Consider the following 16,154-nt stretch of genomic DNA (forward strand, 5'->3'; position numbering starts at 1 on the left):
ATGAGAGAGAGGAGAGCAGGGAGAATGCAGCAGATTCAGTGGACAGACTGGCAAACAGTGACAGAGGAGGCAAGAAAGAAGGGAGAGAGGAAGCGGAGGTTATGATGGACTGTAACAGTGGGGGTAGGAAGGGGGGATGCTGGGTGGAGAGAGAGGGAGGGAGAATGAAATGAAAGGAAGCTCAGGTTGAGAAGGTTGCCAGCTTTATGGGTTGGAGGAGAGTTCAGCAGGGAGAGATCAAAGGAGTGGAGTAGAGGAAGGAAGGCAGCAGAGTGGGAAGCTTCTAGGTGGAGGTTGAAGTCTCCCAGGGGCATCAGTGGGGTGCCATCTTCTGGGAAGGAGCTGATTAGGATGTCCAGTTCATCAAAGAAACATCCCACAGGGCCGGGAGGGCAATAAACAACAATAACAAAAAGGCTAACAGGAGAAGAGATTGAAACAGAATGAAATTCAAAGGAGGAAATGGAGATGTGGGAGAGTGGAAGAGGTGAGAACTTCGCTGACTGAGAAATGAACAAACCAGTGCCACCACCAAGACGATCAGATGGGCGAGGGGTGTGAAAGAAGGAGACGGAGAGGGCTGCAGGTGTTGTGGAGTTGTTAGGTGAAATCCAGGTCTCTGCCAATGCAAGGATGTGGAGGGACAGAAGGGAGGTGTGGGCAGAGATGAAGTCAGCCTTCATCTCTGACCTTGTTCTTTATTACTCCGTAGCAGCCAATCTGGTGGTTTCTTGATCCCTGCCAACCAATCAGATGTGTTTTTTTTCCTCTACAAACCAATCACTTTTTCCTATAGTTGCTTTCTTGTTCCAGCCAATAAGATTCTTTATCATTCATCAGCAGCCAATCATATGCATCCCTTATCCCAAGTAGCCAATCGGGTGCATTCTTTTTCCCTTACCAGCCACTCAGGTGCTTTATCTTTCCCTGAACAGTAAAACTCTGAGGGTGGACCATAGCAGACTGCAGCAGAGCTCAACTGCTGCCTTGGATGCTGCTGTCAATCATCAGGAGCTGCTGGAGCGCAAGCTCCAGAGATTGCGGGAGGAGCTGTGCAAGGCAATTAAAGAGGGCGAGACCATGCGGAAAGAGAAGGGGGAGGTAAATGAAATGACTGCATGGCTTTTCTGTGTGTCAGGCGAAACACACATACACACACACTTAAATGACAGACACATGCTATTGCACTGTTTTAGGTTTGTGCGGAGCTGGAGGGTGTGAGAACAAACTACAAAAGCCTGCAGGAGCAACTCAAACAGGTACACACACACACACACACACACACACACACACACACACACACACACACAAACTTTTTAAGCTGATAGACAGCATTACATTTTCCTAATACAATGCCTTGCAAAAATATTCATCCCCCTTGGTGTTTGTCCTGTTTTGTTGCATTACAAACTGGAATTAAAATGGATTTTTGGGGGGTTAGCACCTGTAAAAAGACCCTGATGTGGATGGAGCACAGAAGCACGGCAGGCGGTTGTTTGCGTCTTAATTATTTTCTTTATTGCTGCTTTTCAGCACACAAATCAGACTCTCTCTCACAGAAATACACACAGTCTACTAGCAAGCCCTCGGCGCCGACCTCCCCTTCTCACTCTCCTTTTATAGGGCGCGGTCACTGGAGGAGACACACAAACACACATTAATTGACAACAGGTGTAGTGACATGACCACTCACCTACCCTGACTCTGCCCTCCATTCACAGACCGATGCTCGGCCACGCCCCCGCTGCCACATACCCCCACCGCCCGACTCAGGCCGGGGAGCCGTTCGGCCTAAAGCTGACTCCCCCCGACAGGACAGGAAGTCCGCCACCACCATCTGCACCCCCAGCCTTTGGACCACCTCGAATTTAAATGGCTGGAGTGCAAGAAACCAACGGGTGATCCGCGCATTGGCATCCTTCATGCAGTGGAGCAACTGGAGGGGCGCGTGGTCTGAACAGAGGGTGAAAGGGCGTCCCAGCAGGTAGTACCGGAGGGCGAGGACCACCCACTTGATGGCTAGGCACTCTTTCTCTATTGTGCTGTACCTGCCTTCCCACATCGATAGCTTCTGGCTAATGTACAGCATGGGACGCTCCTCCCCCTCCACCTTCTGGGACAGAACGGCCCCCAGCCCTCTGTCTGACGCGTCTGTCTGTAAAATAAAGGGGAGAGAAAAGTCAGGGGAGTGTAACAGTGGCCCCCCCCACACAGTGCAGCTTTTACCCTAGAGAAAGCCTGTTGGCATTGCTCTGTCCACTGGACCGGATCTGGTGTGCCCTTTTTAGTGAGATCCGTCAGCGGGCTGGTGACGTCCGAATAATTAGGTATGAACTTACAATAGTAGCCAGCCAGCCCCAGGAACTGTCTCACCCCCTTTTTGGTCTTGGGCCTCGGGCAGGTCGCAATCGCTGCTGTCTTATTAATTTGGGGATGCATCTGCCCACGGCCTAAGTGGAAACCCAGATACCGTACTTCCATCCGCCCAATCGCACATTTCTTTGGGTTAGCTGTGAGACCCGCCCGCCTCAGCAACTTCAGGACGGCCCTAAGGTGTTCGAGGTGCCACGGCCAGTCATTGCTGTAGATAATAACATCATCGAGATACGTGGCTGTGTAGGTGGCGTGGGGGCGGAGGACCCTGTCCATAAGCCACTGGAACATAGCGGGCGCCCCACAGCCCAAAAGGAAGTGTGACGAACTGGTGTAAGCCAAACAGTGTGGAAAAGGCCGTTTTCTCTCGGGACAGAGGAGTCAAGGGGATCTGCCAATATCCCTTCGTTAAATCCAGTGTCAAATAAAAACGAGCAGTGTCTAATCGATCGAGCAACTCGTCAATGTGAGGCATTGGGTACGCGTCAAATTTAGACACTGCGTTGACTTTCCTATAGTCCACACAGAATCGGACCGACCCATTGGTCTTGGGGATCAGGACCACTGGGCTGCTCCAGTCACTGTGGGACTCCTCGATTATGCCCATTTTGAGCATGGCTTCAAGTTCATCCTGGACCACCTTTTTTTGTGTTCGGGCAGGCGGTAAGGGCGGCTGTACACTACCACCCCCAGGGGCATCTCAATGTGGTGTTCTATGAGGTGGGTGCAGCCAGGCAGGGGCTAAAACACATCATAAAATTTTTTCTGCAACTGGGCTACATCTGTGAGCTGGGTCAGGGAGAGGTGGTCTCCACAGGGGACCGGAGCGGTGGGCGATGTCAATTTTCTTTTTTGAACCTCCAGCCCCAGCTCCGCCTTCTCCAGAATTACTGACACCAACACCGCAGGGACCTCCTCATTCCAATGTTTTAATAGATTGAGGTGGTAAATTTGCAATGCCCCACCCCTGTCCATTCGCCTCACCTCATAGTTGACGTCCCTGACTTGCCGTGTGACCTCGAAGGGCCCTTGCCAATTGGCGACCAAATTGGAGCTCGACGTGGGTAGTAATACGAGTACTTTGTCTCCCAGTGTGAACTCCCTAAGGCGCGTGCCCCTGTCGTACAGTTGGACTTAATGTTCTTGCGCCTGCCGCAAATTGTCCTGGGTTAAGTGCATGAGTGTGTGGAGTTTGGCACACAGGTCGAGAACGTATTGAATTTCGTTCTTACAAGGTGATGGTCCCTCCTTCCAATTTTCATGTAGCACGTCCAAAATGCCAAGCGGCTTATGCCCATATAATAATTCAAATGGTGAAAACCCTGTGGAGGCTTGCGGGACCTCTCGTACTGCAAATAACAGGGGCTCGAGCCACTTATCCCAATTACATACATCTTCACTTACGAACTCCCAAATTATATTTTTGAGAGTTTGATTAAACCGTTCTACTAAGCCATCTGTTTGTGGGTGATAGATGCTGGTGCGGATAGGCTTAATCCTCAGTAACCCATACAGCTCGCGCAGTGTGCGTGACATGAATGTAGTGCCTTGGTCTGTCAGGATTTGTTTCGGAATCCTGACCTGGGAGATAAAGCGGAAGAGCGCTTCTGCAATACTGCGTGCTGAGATATTACGAAGAGGCACTGCTTCTGGGTATCGCGTTGCATAGTCCACCAGAACTAAAATAAAGTGATATCCCCGTGCTGACCGATCTAATGGCCCGACGAGATCCATCCCAATTCTTTCAAAAGGGGTCCTGATTAAAGGGAGAGGGCACAAAGGCACTTTTGGAGTGGCTGCAGGATTTACTAATTGGCATTCGCGGCACGCCGCACACCACCGACGGACATCCTCGCGAATCCCTGGCCAATAGAACCGGGACATTATTCGGGTTAGTGTTTTATCCTGCCCTAAGTGTTCGGCCATGGGATTAAAGTGAGCCGCCTGGAATATGAATTCCCGGTGACTCTTTGGAATTAATAACTGCGTTATCTTTTCACCAGTTTGAGTATCCTGTGTCACTCAGTATAGCCTATCCTTAATAATAGCAAAGTAGGGGAAGGCTGGCATCGCATTTGGCTGAAGAATTTGAACATCGATTACTCTCACTTGGTCAAATGCATGCCGCAGAGTCCCGTCTCACGACTGCTCTAATGGGAAATCCCCAAGGGAGTCCCCCAGAGAGGGAGGAGTGGCGGGGTGCTCCTCACTCCGCATACCGCCCTGATGCGGTGCTGACGTAGACGGCTCTGTGACAGCTTCTCCCGCCAATGCTACTCCAGGGCTTTCCCCAGACGGATTACTGCAGGACCCACTCCTTACTATGTGCGTCATTAACTACTTAAAACCTGGCCAATCAGTCCCCAAAATCAGTGAGTGGGTGAGATGAGGGTTAACCGCTGCCTTTACACAATGCTTTTCTCCTCAAAATAGAATGTGGACGGACACCAAAGGGTAGTCATGAACATCCCTGTGCACACACAACACCTTCACCGCTCGTGCTCTCTCCAGTGCCTCACCTTGCACCAGGCTTTGGTGGATTGAGGTCTGGTTACAGCCAGAATCCACCAAAGCCTGGTACGTATCCCCTTGGACACTTACCGGTATACAATAGACTCTGGCCCGATCGAGGGCGGTTTCTGGCACGTCAGGGACCCGGACCACCGCGCCCACCTCCATCGCGGAGCACTGATGTTGGAGATGTCCCGGCTCCCTGCAGTGCCAGCACACCAGCCCAGGCTCTCCCTCTGCACCGGTGTTACGGGCATCACTCACCTGGGGGGGAGGAGACACAGACAAGGAAGGGGAAAATGGGAGGACACCACGGGTTAATTATTTTCTTTATTGCTGCTTTTCAGCACACAACTCAGACTCTCTCTCACAGATACACACACACACACACACACACACACACACACACACACACACACACACACACAGGCTACTAGCAAGCCCTCGGCACCAACCTCCCCTTCTCACTCTCCTTTTATAGGGCGCGGTCACTGGAGGAGACACACAAACACACGTTAATTGACAACAGGTGTAGTAACACGACCATTCACCTTCCCTGACTCCGTCCTCCATTCACAGACTGACGCTCGGCCACGTCCCCGCTGCCACAGCACCATTTGATTTACACAACATGCCTACCACTTTAAAGGTGCACATTGTTGTTTTATTGTGACACAAACAATAATTAACATGAAAAAACAGAAATCTGGAGTGTGCATAGGTATTCACCCCCTACCCCCCAAAAAAAGTCAATATTTTGTAGCGCCACCTTTTGCTGCAATTACAGCTGCAAGTCTCTTGGAGTATGTCTCTACTAGCTTAGCACATCTAGCCACTGGGATTTTTGCCCATTCCTCAAGGCAAAACTTCTCCAACTCCTTCAAGTTGTGTTGGGGTACAGCAATCTTCAAGTTATGCCACACAATTGGATTGAGGTCTGGGCTTTGACTAGGCCATTCCAAGACATTTAAATGTTTCCCTTTAAACCACTCCAGTGTAGCTTTAGCAGTATGTTTAGGGTCATTGTCCTGCTGGAACATCAACCTTCATCCCAGTCTCAAACCTCGGGCTGACTCAAACAGGTTTTCCTCCAGAACTGCCCTGTATTTAGTGCCATCCATCTTTCTTTCAGTCCTGACCAGCTTTCCTGTTCCTGCAGATGAAAAATATCCTCACAGCATGATGCTGCCACCACCATGCTTCACTGTAGGAATGGTGTTCTCAGGGTGTTGGGTTTGTACCACACATAGTGTTTCCCATGATGGCCAAAAAGATCAATTTTAGTCTCATTTGACCAGAGAATCTTCTTCCATGTGTTTGGGGAGTCTGCTACATGCTGTTGGGCAAACTCCAAACGTGTTTTCTTAAGCAATGGCTTTTTTTCTGGCCACTCTTCCATAAAGCCCCACCCACTCTGTAGAGTGTACGGTTTAAAGTGGTCCTATGGACAGATACTCCCATCTCCGCTGTGGATATCTGCAGCTTCTTCAGTGTTATCTTTGGTGTTTTTGTTGCATCTCTGATTAATGCCCTCCTTGCCCAGTCTGTGAGTTTTGGTGGGCGGGGCCTTCTCTTGTCAGGTTTGTAGTGGTGCCATATCCTTTCCATTTTGCTATAATGGATTTAATGGTGCTCCCTGGGATATTCAAAGTTTGGGATATTTTTTATAACCCAATCTATACTTCTCCACAACTTTGTCTCTGACCTGTTTGAAGTGCTTCTTGGTTCTCATGTTGCTTGCTTAGTAGTGTTGCAGAGTCAGGGTCCTTCCAGAACAGGGTGATTTATACGGACATCATGTGACAGATCATGTGACACTTTGATTGCACACAGGTGGATCTTAATCAACTAATTATGTGACTTATGAAGTGAATTGGTTGCACCAGCTCTTTTAGGGGTTTAGGGGTTTCATACGAAAGGGGGTGAATACTTATGCACACTCCAGGTTTCTGGGGTTTTTTATCTTAATTATTGTTTGTGTCACAATAAAACAACAATTTTCCCCTTTAAAGTGGTAAGCATGTTGTGTAACTCAAATGGTGCTAACACTACAAAAATCCATTTTAATTCCAGCTTGTAATGCGACAAAACTGGACAAACACCAAGGGGGATGAATACTTTTGCAAGACACTGTATATATGTATCTCTCTCTCTCTCTCTCTCTCTCTCTCTCTCTCGCAGGTGCAGGAAGAGTTAAAGGTGACGGAGTGCCAGATGTGTGTGTTGCGTTCAGAGATAGAATACATTCAGCGAGAGAACCTCATGCTGAAAGATCAGCTACACAACGCACACATGGTAAGAGACAGACTAGAGGGGGAGAGAGAGAGAGAGAGAGAGAGAGAGAGAGAGAGATTCAGAGAAAGGTGTGTGCATGTGTGTGTCTTCTGCAGAAGAAAACTGAGACTCTACAAACTGAACTGGAAGATAAACTGGATGAGTTACATACACTTGGGAGTCAGAGGTGTGTGTGTGTGTGTGTGTTCTCTCTTGATTAGTTTGCTGTTTGTCCTGTTGTATTTGTGATGTGCTGAAAGTGTGGTTTTTTTCTGTGTGTATGTGTGTGGTTGCCTACATCACCAGAGAGGCGGAGCTACACAAGGCAAAACAAGAAATTAACCAACTGACCAAGCAAGTTGACAAACTCCGGAGAGCAAAGCATCATGGGAGGATGTCAGCTCAGCGGGAAGTGTGTGAGGTGCCTAACATACCTCTCTCTCTCTCTCTCTCTCTCTCTGTCTCTCACACACACACTTTCCAGTAGTTGGGCATTTGTCTAATTACAGCAATTGTGAAATGACGTTGCGTCTCTGCAGGCTAAGCTGCTCGATGTCTCCTCCAGCCAGCAGGAGGAGCTGCAGACAGAAAGACGCCTCACACACACACTGCAGAAGAAATGCCAGGTGTGTTTTTGGTTTGTTCCGCTTCAAGGCTGTGTCCCAAATCGCCCAAAAATGTAATTTTTTTTAAAAACAAAAAATGGTATTTTAACCTCTTTTTCTACTTTATATATTTGTACTGACTTTAAGTCATACAGCAGGATGGATTCTGTCTGGGGTGCGTTGTCTGTCAGTAACGAGTGGTGTGTGTGTGTGTGTGTGTGTACGTGCAGATGTTGGAGGCGTGTGTGGTGAAGCTGAAAGAGGAAAGGGATGAAGTTGAACGGAAGATGAAGGAGGTCCAACTCGAGTCCCAGCAGGTAAGGAAACATTAAAAATAATTAAATCATGTCTCCTGTGTGGCGCAACAGAAAAGCGTTTGCCCTCAGACACAGAGTTTGAATCCCGATCATTGAGGACGTCTAGGTGGGAAGGGCATACTCTATCCTATCCTATCTCCGCTGTCAATCACAGCAAATCACACCAGCCAATCATGTGCGTCTGTGGGCTTATGTATGTGGAAGAGGGTGGATAGCGCCCAGTTGGAATGCCTTGAAGGAAGCGCCCTCCCGGTTGGTTCAAAACAGATGACAATGTGTTTGATGTGCTTTAGATTAGATTAGATTAGATTCACTTTATTCATCCCACATCGGAGAAATTCACGTGTTACAGTAGCAAGAAAATGTCAAACAGATAACAAATAAAACTGAAATAAAAATTAGACAAACGAAGGATTAAATACAGAGGGCTATTTGCATTATCTACCGTGAAAAAGTATAGAAAAATTGCCTTATTGAGAGGCTCGGAAACATTGCACATTACATGTAGACTCTGTATATATACACACACATATATACATAAATAATATTTACATATATATAAATATAAATATATGCATAAAAATAGTTTAAGGCTTATATTATTGCACATAATAATTGCATCGATGAGAGATGGCAGAGGTAGTAGTGGTGAAGTAGTGCAAATAAAACCGACAAACAGGTTATTGGTGCTACGTTACAAGTTGTGGGTGTTATACAGTCTGACAGAAGCAGGTATGAATGACCTGTGGTATCTCTCCTTCTTACACCGTGGGTGCAGCAGTCTACTACTAAAAGAGCTGCTTAAAACCCCCACAGCATCATGTAGGGGGTGAGAGGGGTTATCCATGATTGAGGTCAGCTTGGCTAACATCCTCCTCTCACCCACCACCTCAGTGGAGTCCAGAGGACAGTCCAAGACTGAGCCAGCCCTTCTGACCAGTTTATTAAGTTTCTTCCTGTCCCTCTCTGAACTTCCACAGCCCCAGCAGACCACAGCGTAGAAAATCGCTGATGCTACCACAGAGTCATAAAAAGTCCTAAGCAGTGTCCTGCACACACCAAAAGACCTCAGTCTTCTCAAGAGGTGGAGACGACTTTGGTCCTTCTTGTACAGGACATCTGTGTTGTTAGTCCAGTCCAGTTTGTTGTTAAGGTGAACACCCAGGTATTTGTACTCCTCCATGATCTCAATGTCCAAACCCTGGATGTTCACTGGTGCAATTTGAGGAACCGTCCTTCTGAAATCGATCACCACCTCCTTTGTCTTGCTGGCGTTGATGCGTAGGTGGTTCAGTTCGCACCAGGCGACAAAGTTGGTGATGACCTCTCTGTACTCCAGATCATCCCCCTCTGACACACGTCCAACGATGGCTGTATCATCTGAGAACTTCTGGAGGTGGCAGCTGTCCGTGTTGTAGCTGAAGTCAGATGTATAAAGAGGAAAGGAGAGAGCACTGTACCCTGCGGAGCCCCTGTGCTGCAGACTACCACATCAGACACACAGTCTCAGAGCCTCACATACTGCGGTCTGTTAATGAGGTAGTCGATGATCCATGCAGCCAGGTGCCAGTCAACACCAGCTCCCTCCAGCTTCCCCTTAAGCAGTGATGGCTGGATTGTGTTGAAAGCACTGGAGAAGTCAAAGAACATGATTCTCACAGTGCTCCCAGTGCCCTCCAGGTGCAAAAATGACCGGTGTAGCAGGTAAATGACAGCGTCATCCACACCAATGCCTGGTCGATATGCAAACTGCAGGGGGTCCATCTCGCTGTTCACCAGGTGTCGGAGGTGGGAGAGAACAATCCTCTCCATGATCTTCATTAGGTGAGATGTTAAAGCTACTGGCCAAAAGTGATTGAGCTCCCTGGGGTGCGCAGTCTTGGGAACTGGAACCACACATGATGTTTTCCACAGAAGTGGAACTTTCTCTAGACTGAGGCTCAGGTTGAAAATGTACAGAAGAATCCCACAGAGCTGATCTGCACAGTCCTTAAGCAGTCTGGAGTTGATACCATTAGGGCCAGCAGCTTTCCTTGTCTTGATCCTCCTCAGCTCCTTCAACACCTGATCAGCTGTTATGGAGAGGCGAGGGGTGTAGCCGAGGTGTGAGTCCTGTAGAGTGAGGTCGGGGGTGGAGTGTGTGGATTGGTCTGGCAGGGATCGGAGGGGGGTGATGTGGTGTGAGGAGGGAGCTGTTGGTGTCAGAGGTATTATGAGGGCAGAGGGGTGGTGGTGGAGTGATATCACAAACCGGTCAGGACTATGGTGAGTGGGGGAGGGTGGGGTGGCACAGTCAAATCTGTTGAAAAAGAGATTCAACTCATTTGCCCAGTCTTGGCCCCCAGATACAGGGCCCCTCCCACTGTCCTTTGTGTGGCCAGAGATGATTTTCAGGCCTCTCCATACCTCTCCGGTGTTGCTCCCCTTGAGGCGCTCCTCCAGCTTCCTCCTGTAGCTGTCCTTGCCTCTCCTTATCCCCCTCTTCAGCTCCCTCTGCACTCTCCTCATCTCCTCCTTGTTGCCAGATTTAAAAACCCTCTTCTTCTCGTTTAATAGGGCTTTTAGTTCAGAGGTCACCCAGGGTTTATTGTTGGGAAAACACCGTACCTTCCTGACTGGCACAGTGTTTTCAACACAGAAATTAATGTAATCCGTGATGCAGGTTGTCAGGCTATCAATGTCATCCCCGTGAGGTTCACACAACACATCCCAGTCCGTGGTGTCAAAGCAGTCCCTCAGTGCCATACTGGTCTCCTCAGACCAGCTCCTTACATACCTCTTGGTGGGTGGTTGTTTATTCACCATAGGTATGTATGTAGGGGACAAGTGAACCAGATTGTGGTCAGAACGGCCCAGAGGGGGGAGGGGTGATGAACTATATCCATCCTTGGTGTTCACATACATTAAATCCAACGTTCTCTTGTCTCTGGTGTGGCATTTCACATACTGAGTGAAGGTTGGGAGAGTGGAGGACAGGGAAGCATGATTGAAGTCACTGGAGATTAGTAGCAGGGACTGGGGGTGCGATGTCTGAAGCTTTGACACTGTAGTGTGTAAGAGCTCACAGGCTGCAGCAGCATCAGCCGCTGGGGGGATGTACACAGTTATCGCGATAACGTGCGAGGATTCCCTCAGGAGGTAATATGGCCGAATGCTAACCGCTAGCAGTTCAATGTTTTTACTGCAATACTGCTCCTTTACCCTGATGTGCCCCAGATTACACCATCTGTCATTCACAAACATCACTATACCCCCTCCTTTCCGCTTACCGCTCTCCTTGGCTTTCCTGTCCGCTCTCACGAGTTGAAATCCGTCCAGAGTGACGTGTGAGTCCGGTGAGAGTTCATTCAGCCAAGTCTCTGTGAAGCACATACACTGTGTGCACAATTATTAGGCAAGTGAGTACTCTGACCCTACCATTATTTCTATGCATGTTTTCCAACCGCAAGCTAGATACACTTGAATGCTAATTGGATTTAAGCATTCTCAGGTTGTATTTATTTGTGTAATGAGGGAGGGTGTGACCTAAAGTCATTAATACCCTATATTAAGGTGTGCATAATTATTAGGCAGCTTCTTTATCTCAGGCAAAATGGGCCAAAAAAGAGATTTAACAGACACTGAAAAGACAAAAATTGTAAAATGCCTATCAGAGGGATGCAGCACTCTTGAAATAGCTAAGCTATAGAAATGTGAGCACAAAACAATCAAACGTTTTGTTGCAAATAGTCAACAGGGTCGCAAAAAATGTGTGGAGAAGAAAAGACACAAATTAACTGCAAAAGACTTGAGAAGGATTAAACATGAAGCTACCAGGAACCCATTATCCTCCAGTGCCACAATATTCTAGAACTGCAACCGACCTGGAGTGTCCAGAAGGACAAGGTGTTCGGTGCTCAGAGACATGGCCAAGGTAAGGAAGGCTGAAACACGACCACCACTAAACAAGACTCACAAGTTGAAATGTCAAGATTGAGCCAAGAAATATCTGAAGACAGATTTTCCAAAGGTTTTATGGACGGATGAAATGAGAGTGACTCTGGATAGACCAGATGGATGGGTCCATAGCTGGATAACTAATGGACACAGGGCACTTTGACTCAGACACCAGCAAGGTGGTGGAGGGGTAATGGCATGGGCTGCTATTATTAAGGATGAGCTAGTGTGACCATTTCAGGTTGAAGATGGACTTAACATCAACTTCCAAACCTACTGCCAGTTTCTAAAAGATACATTCTTCAAGCAGTGGTATGGGAAGAAGTCTGCATCATTCAAGAAGGCCATGATTGTTATGCAGAACAATGCACCATCACATGCACCCAAGTACTCCACTGCTTGGCGAGCCCACAAAGGCCTTAAAGATGACAAAGTAATGACATGGCCCCCTTCCTCACCTGACTTAAACCCTATTGAGTACTTGTGGCCCCTTCTTAAGCATGAGATTTACAGCGAGGGAAGACAATACACCACTCTGAATAGCATTTGGGAGGCCGTGGTTGCTCCTGCACAAAAAGTTGATCGTCAACAAATCAAAAAACTAACAGACTGGATGGAAGGCTCATGGCAGTTATTGAAAAGAAGGGTGGCTATATTGGTCACTGAATATTTTTGAAATGCTAGAAGTGTTTATTTGTTAATTCTGAGTTGTTTATTTGTTACACTGAAAATTAAAATAAACAAGTGAGATAGGAAACTTTAAGCTTTTCATTTAGTTGCATAATAATTCTGCACACTAAATGTTGCCTAATAATTCTGCACACTTGTATATTCCCCTGAGAAGGCCTAAACTCCCCTTTCCTTTGTTAATCATTCTGGTTTTAGGTTTATTAACAATTTGGATTGACTGAGAGCACTGTATTTGTTCAACGATAAAATTAATCATCAGGAATACAACTTGCCTAATAATTGTGCACACAGTGTAAGGCTACACTCCCGGTACTCCCTCTGCAGCCTGGTTAGCGCTGTTAGCTCATCCATCTTATTAGGGGGAGATCTTACGTTTCCCATGATGACAGACGGTATACATGGTTTATACCGTCTTTTCTTCTCCCGGCACTTCATTCCAGCTCTGCATCCCCTTCTCCTTCTCCTTAATTCTGCGGGGATCACCGGTCTTTCCATGGGGAGTACCTTGGTGTTGCGCAGTGCTAACAGCTGCTCCCGAGTGTAAACAATGGAGCCGTGGCTGAAAGGGTCCGCTGATGCTGATTTAAATAGCCCCAGAAAGAAAAAGAGAAAAATACAAATGCACAGTCTCATGAGTAGTACATCCCGAGGTGCACACTTCCGACTGAGACTAGTGCAGAAAGAAACACGAAAAAAGTACAAAAACATACCAAAACACATAAACACGCTCGGCGCTATTGTAACTAGCTGCCACTCTTGTGGCGCCATCTTGATTATTATTTAATAAACAGGAATTGAAAGATCCCTCTTAAAATCCCTTGAAAACAAACTGTGCATTGCTTGCAGATTTCGGAGAACCTGCAGGAGGCGCACAGCTGGTTCCGCTCCAAATTCGACAGCTTGAAAAGTGGATCAGATCACAAGGAGCGAACCGGATATGAGACTTCACCTGCACAGGATCCCAGTGAGGTACTGCGACTCTGAACTTGAGTAAACCTTCTACAGTGACAACCAAATTGCATTTTCTATGTGTGTGTGTATGTGTGTGTTTAGATGGTGTGTGTGACCGGGCCTGAGCCTGAGCTGGAACGCTGGGCTTTTACACTACAACGCTGGGAGATGAAGAAAGAGCTGGACCACATGGCTAACGGCTATAAAACTGCAGCACAATCACACTCGCTGACATAACACACACACACACACACACACACACACACACACACACACACACACACACACACACACTATAGAAAAGTGCCTCAGTTGTACAGGAACACAAGAAGCTCCTGTATGTCCTCAGGATCACATATATTTATTTACTGTTAAAACAGATCATTTATTTTTGTAGCAAATTAAATAATTATGAGTGTATTTTTCTGTGATAGATTCCGTCACCTGTCCAGGGTGAATCCTGCCTCTCACCTGAAGTCACCTGGGATTGGCTCCAGCTCACACACAACCCTGATGTGTTAATAAGTGCTATAGATAATGAATGGATGAATGGATGGATGGATGGATGGATGGATGGATGGATGGATGGATGGATGGAGAAACCTAACACACATACTCTATTAGGGTTGTTAGAAATTACATTGGTGCTTGAAAGTTTGTGAACCCTTTAGAATTTTCTATATTTCTGCATAAATATGACCTAAAACATCATCAGATTTTCACACAAGTCATAAAAGTAGATGAAGAGAACCCAGTTAAACAAATGAGACAAAAATATTATACTTGCTCGTTTATTTATTGAGGAAAATGATCCAATATTACAGATCTGTGAGTGGCAAAAGTATGTGAACCTCTAGGATTAGCAGTTAATTTGAAGGTGAAATTAGAGTCAGGTGTTTTCAATCAATGGGATGACAATCAGGTGTGAGTGGGCACCCTGTTTTATTTAAAGAACAGGGATCTATCAAAGTCTGATCTTCACAACACATGTTTGTGGAAGTGTATCATGGCACGAACAAAGGAGATTTCTGAGGACCTCAGGAAAAGCGTTGTTGATGCTCATCAGGCTGGAAAAGGCTACAAAACCATCTCTAAAGAGTTTGGACTCCACCAATCCACAGTCAGACAGATTGTGTACAAATGGAGGAAATTCAAGACCACTGTTACCCTCCCCAGGAGTGGTCAACCAACAACGATCACTCCAAGAGCAAGGCATGTAATAGTCAGCGAGGTCACAAAGGACCCCAGGGTAACTTCTAAGCAACTGAAGGCCTCTCTCACATTGGCTAATGTTAATGTTCATGAGTCCACCATCAGGAGAACACTGAACAACAATGGTGTGCATGGCAGGGTTGCAAGGAGAAAGCCACTGCTCTCCAAAAAGAACATTGCTGCTCATCTGCAGTTTGCTAAAGATCATTTGGGCAAGCCAGAAGGCTATTGGAAAAATGTTTTGTGGATGGATGAGACCAAAATAGAACTTTTTGGTTTAAATGAGAAGCGTTATGTTTGGAGAAAGGAAAACACTGCATTCCAGCATAAGAACCTTATCCCATCTGTGAAACATGGTAGTGGTAGTATCATGGTTTGGGCCTGTTTTGCTGCATCTGGGCCAGGACAGCTTGCCATCATTGATGGAACAATGAGTTCTGAATTATACCAGCGAATTCTAAAGGAAAATGTCAGGACATCTGTCCATGAACTGAATCTCAAGAGAAGGTGGGTCATGCAGCAAGACAATGACCCTGAGCACACAAGTCGTTCTACCAAAGAATGGTTAAAGAAGAATAAAGTTAATGTTTTGGAATGGCCAAGTCAAAGTCCTGACCTTAATCCAATGGAAATGTTTTGGAAGAACCTGAAGCGAGCAGTTCATGTGAGGAAACCCACCAACATCCCAGAGTTGATGGGACTGACTCTAATTTCACCTTCAAATTAACTGCTAATCCTAGAGGTTCACATACTTTTGCCACTCACAGATATGTAATATTGGATCATTTTCCTCAATAAATAAATGACCAAGTATAATATTTTTGTCTCATTTGTTTAACTGGGTTCTCTTTATCTACTTTTAGGACTTGTGTGAAAATCTGATGATGAGGTCATATTTATGCAGAAATATAGAAAATTTTATAAACTTTCAAGCACCACTGTAGCACTTGCTAGCTAAATTATTCTAACTCATGCTGCCTTGCAGTACCACCCATGCTATCGTAAATATAATTTTTGACCTCAACGTTGTGAGAACAATGTGTTAGCTAGCTAAACTATTAGTTTTACCCTGTGTCTGAAATCACTCACTCGTTCACTACTCCCTACTCACTATCTAGGGAATTACTATATAGAGGACTATACAGTGAGCTCATTGGTAAAATAAAAAAAAACACTTTTGGACACTACTCCATCACACCGTTATTTACGTCATTACCGTCGCACAATTAAAACGAGCCAGATCAGTCGGCTGGTGGGTTTCAAAATAATAAACATATGCATGTAT

At 46.5% G+C, this 16,154-nt stretch overlaps 1 protein-coding gene across 1 annotated transcript in view; it reads left to right on the plus strand.

The window, feature by feature from the left end:
- ccdc150 (coiled-coil domain containing 150) overlaps positions 1–14,361 on the plus strand; it is a 30,288-nt gene extending 15,927 nt beyond the window's left edge. The window contains 9 exon segments of the mRNA XM_060943356.1: positions 936–1,101; positions 1,197–1,259; positions 7,066–7,179; positions 7,275–7,345; positions 7,465–7,618; positions 7,668–7,784; positions 7,994–8,080; positions 13,553–13,675; positions 13,760–14,361. Of these exon segments, the coding sequence (XP_060799339.1) occupies positions 936–1,101; positions 1,197–1,259; positions 7,066–7,179; positions 7,275–7,345; positions 7,465–7,618; positions 7,668–7,784; positions 7,994–8,080; positions 13,553–13,675; positions 13,760–13,894 (1,030 nt within the window). The 3' untranslated portion in view covers positions 13,895–14,361.
- Positions 14,362–16,154: the final 1,793 nt, after the last annotated feature.

The sequence above is a fragment of the Neoarius graeffei genome, chromosome 16 (assembly GCF_027579695.1).
Source record: "Neoarius graeffei isolate fNeoGra1 chromosome 16, fNeoGra1.pri, whole genome shotgun sequence".
Classification (NCBI taxonomy): Eukaryota; Metazoa; Chordata; class Actinopteri; order Siluriformes; family Ariidae; genus Neoarius; species Neoarius graeffei.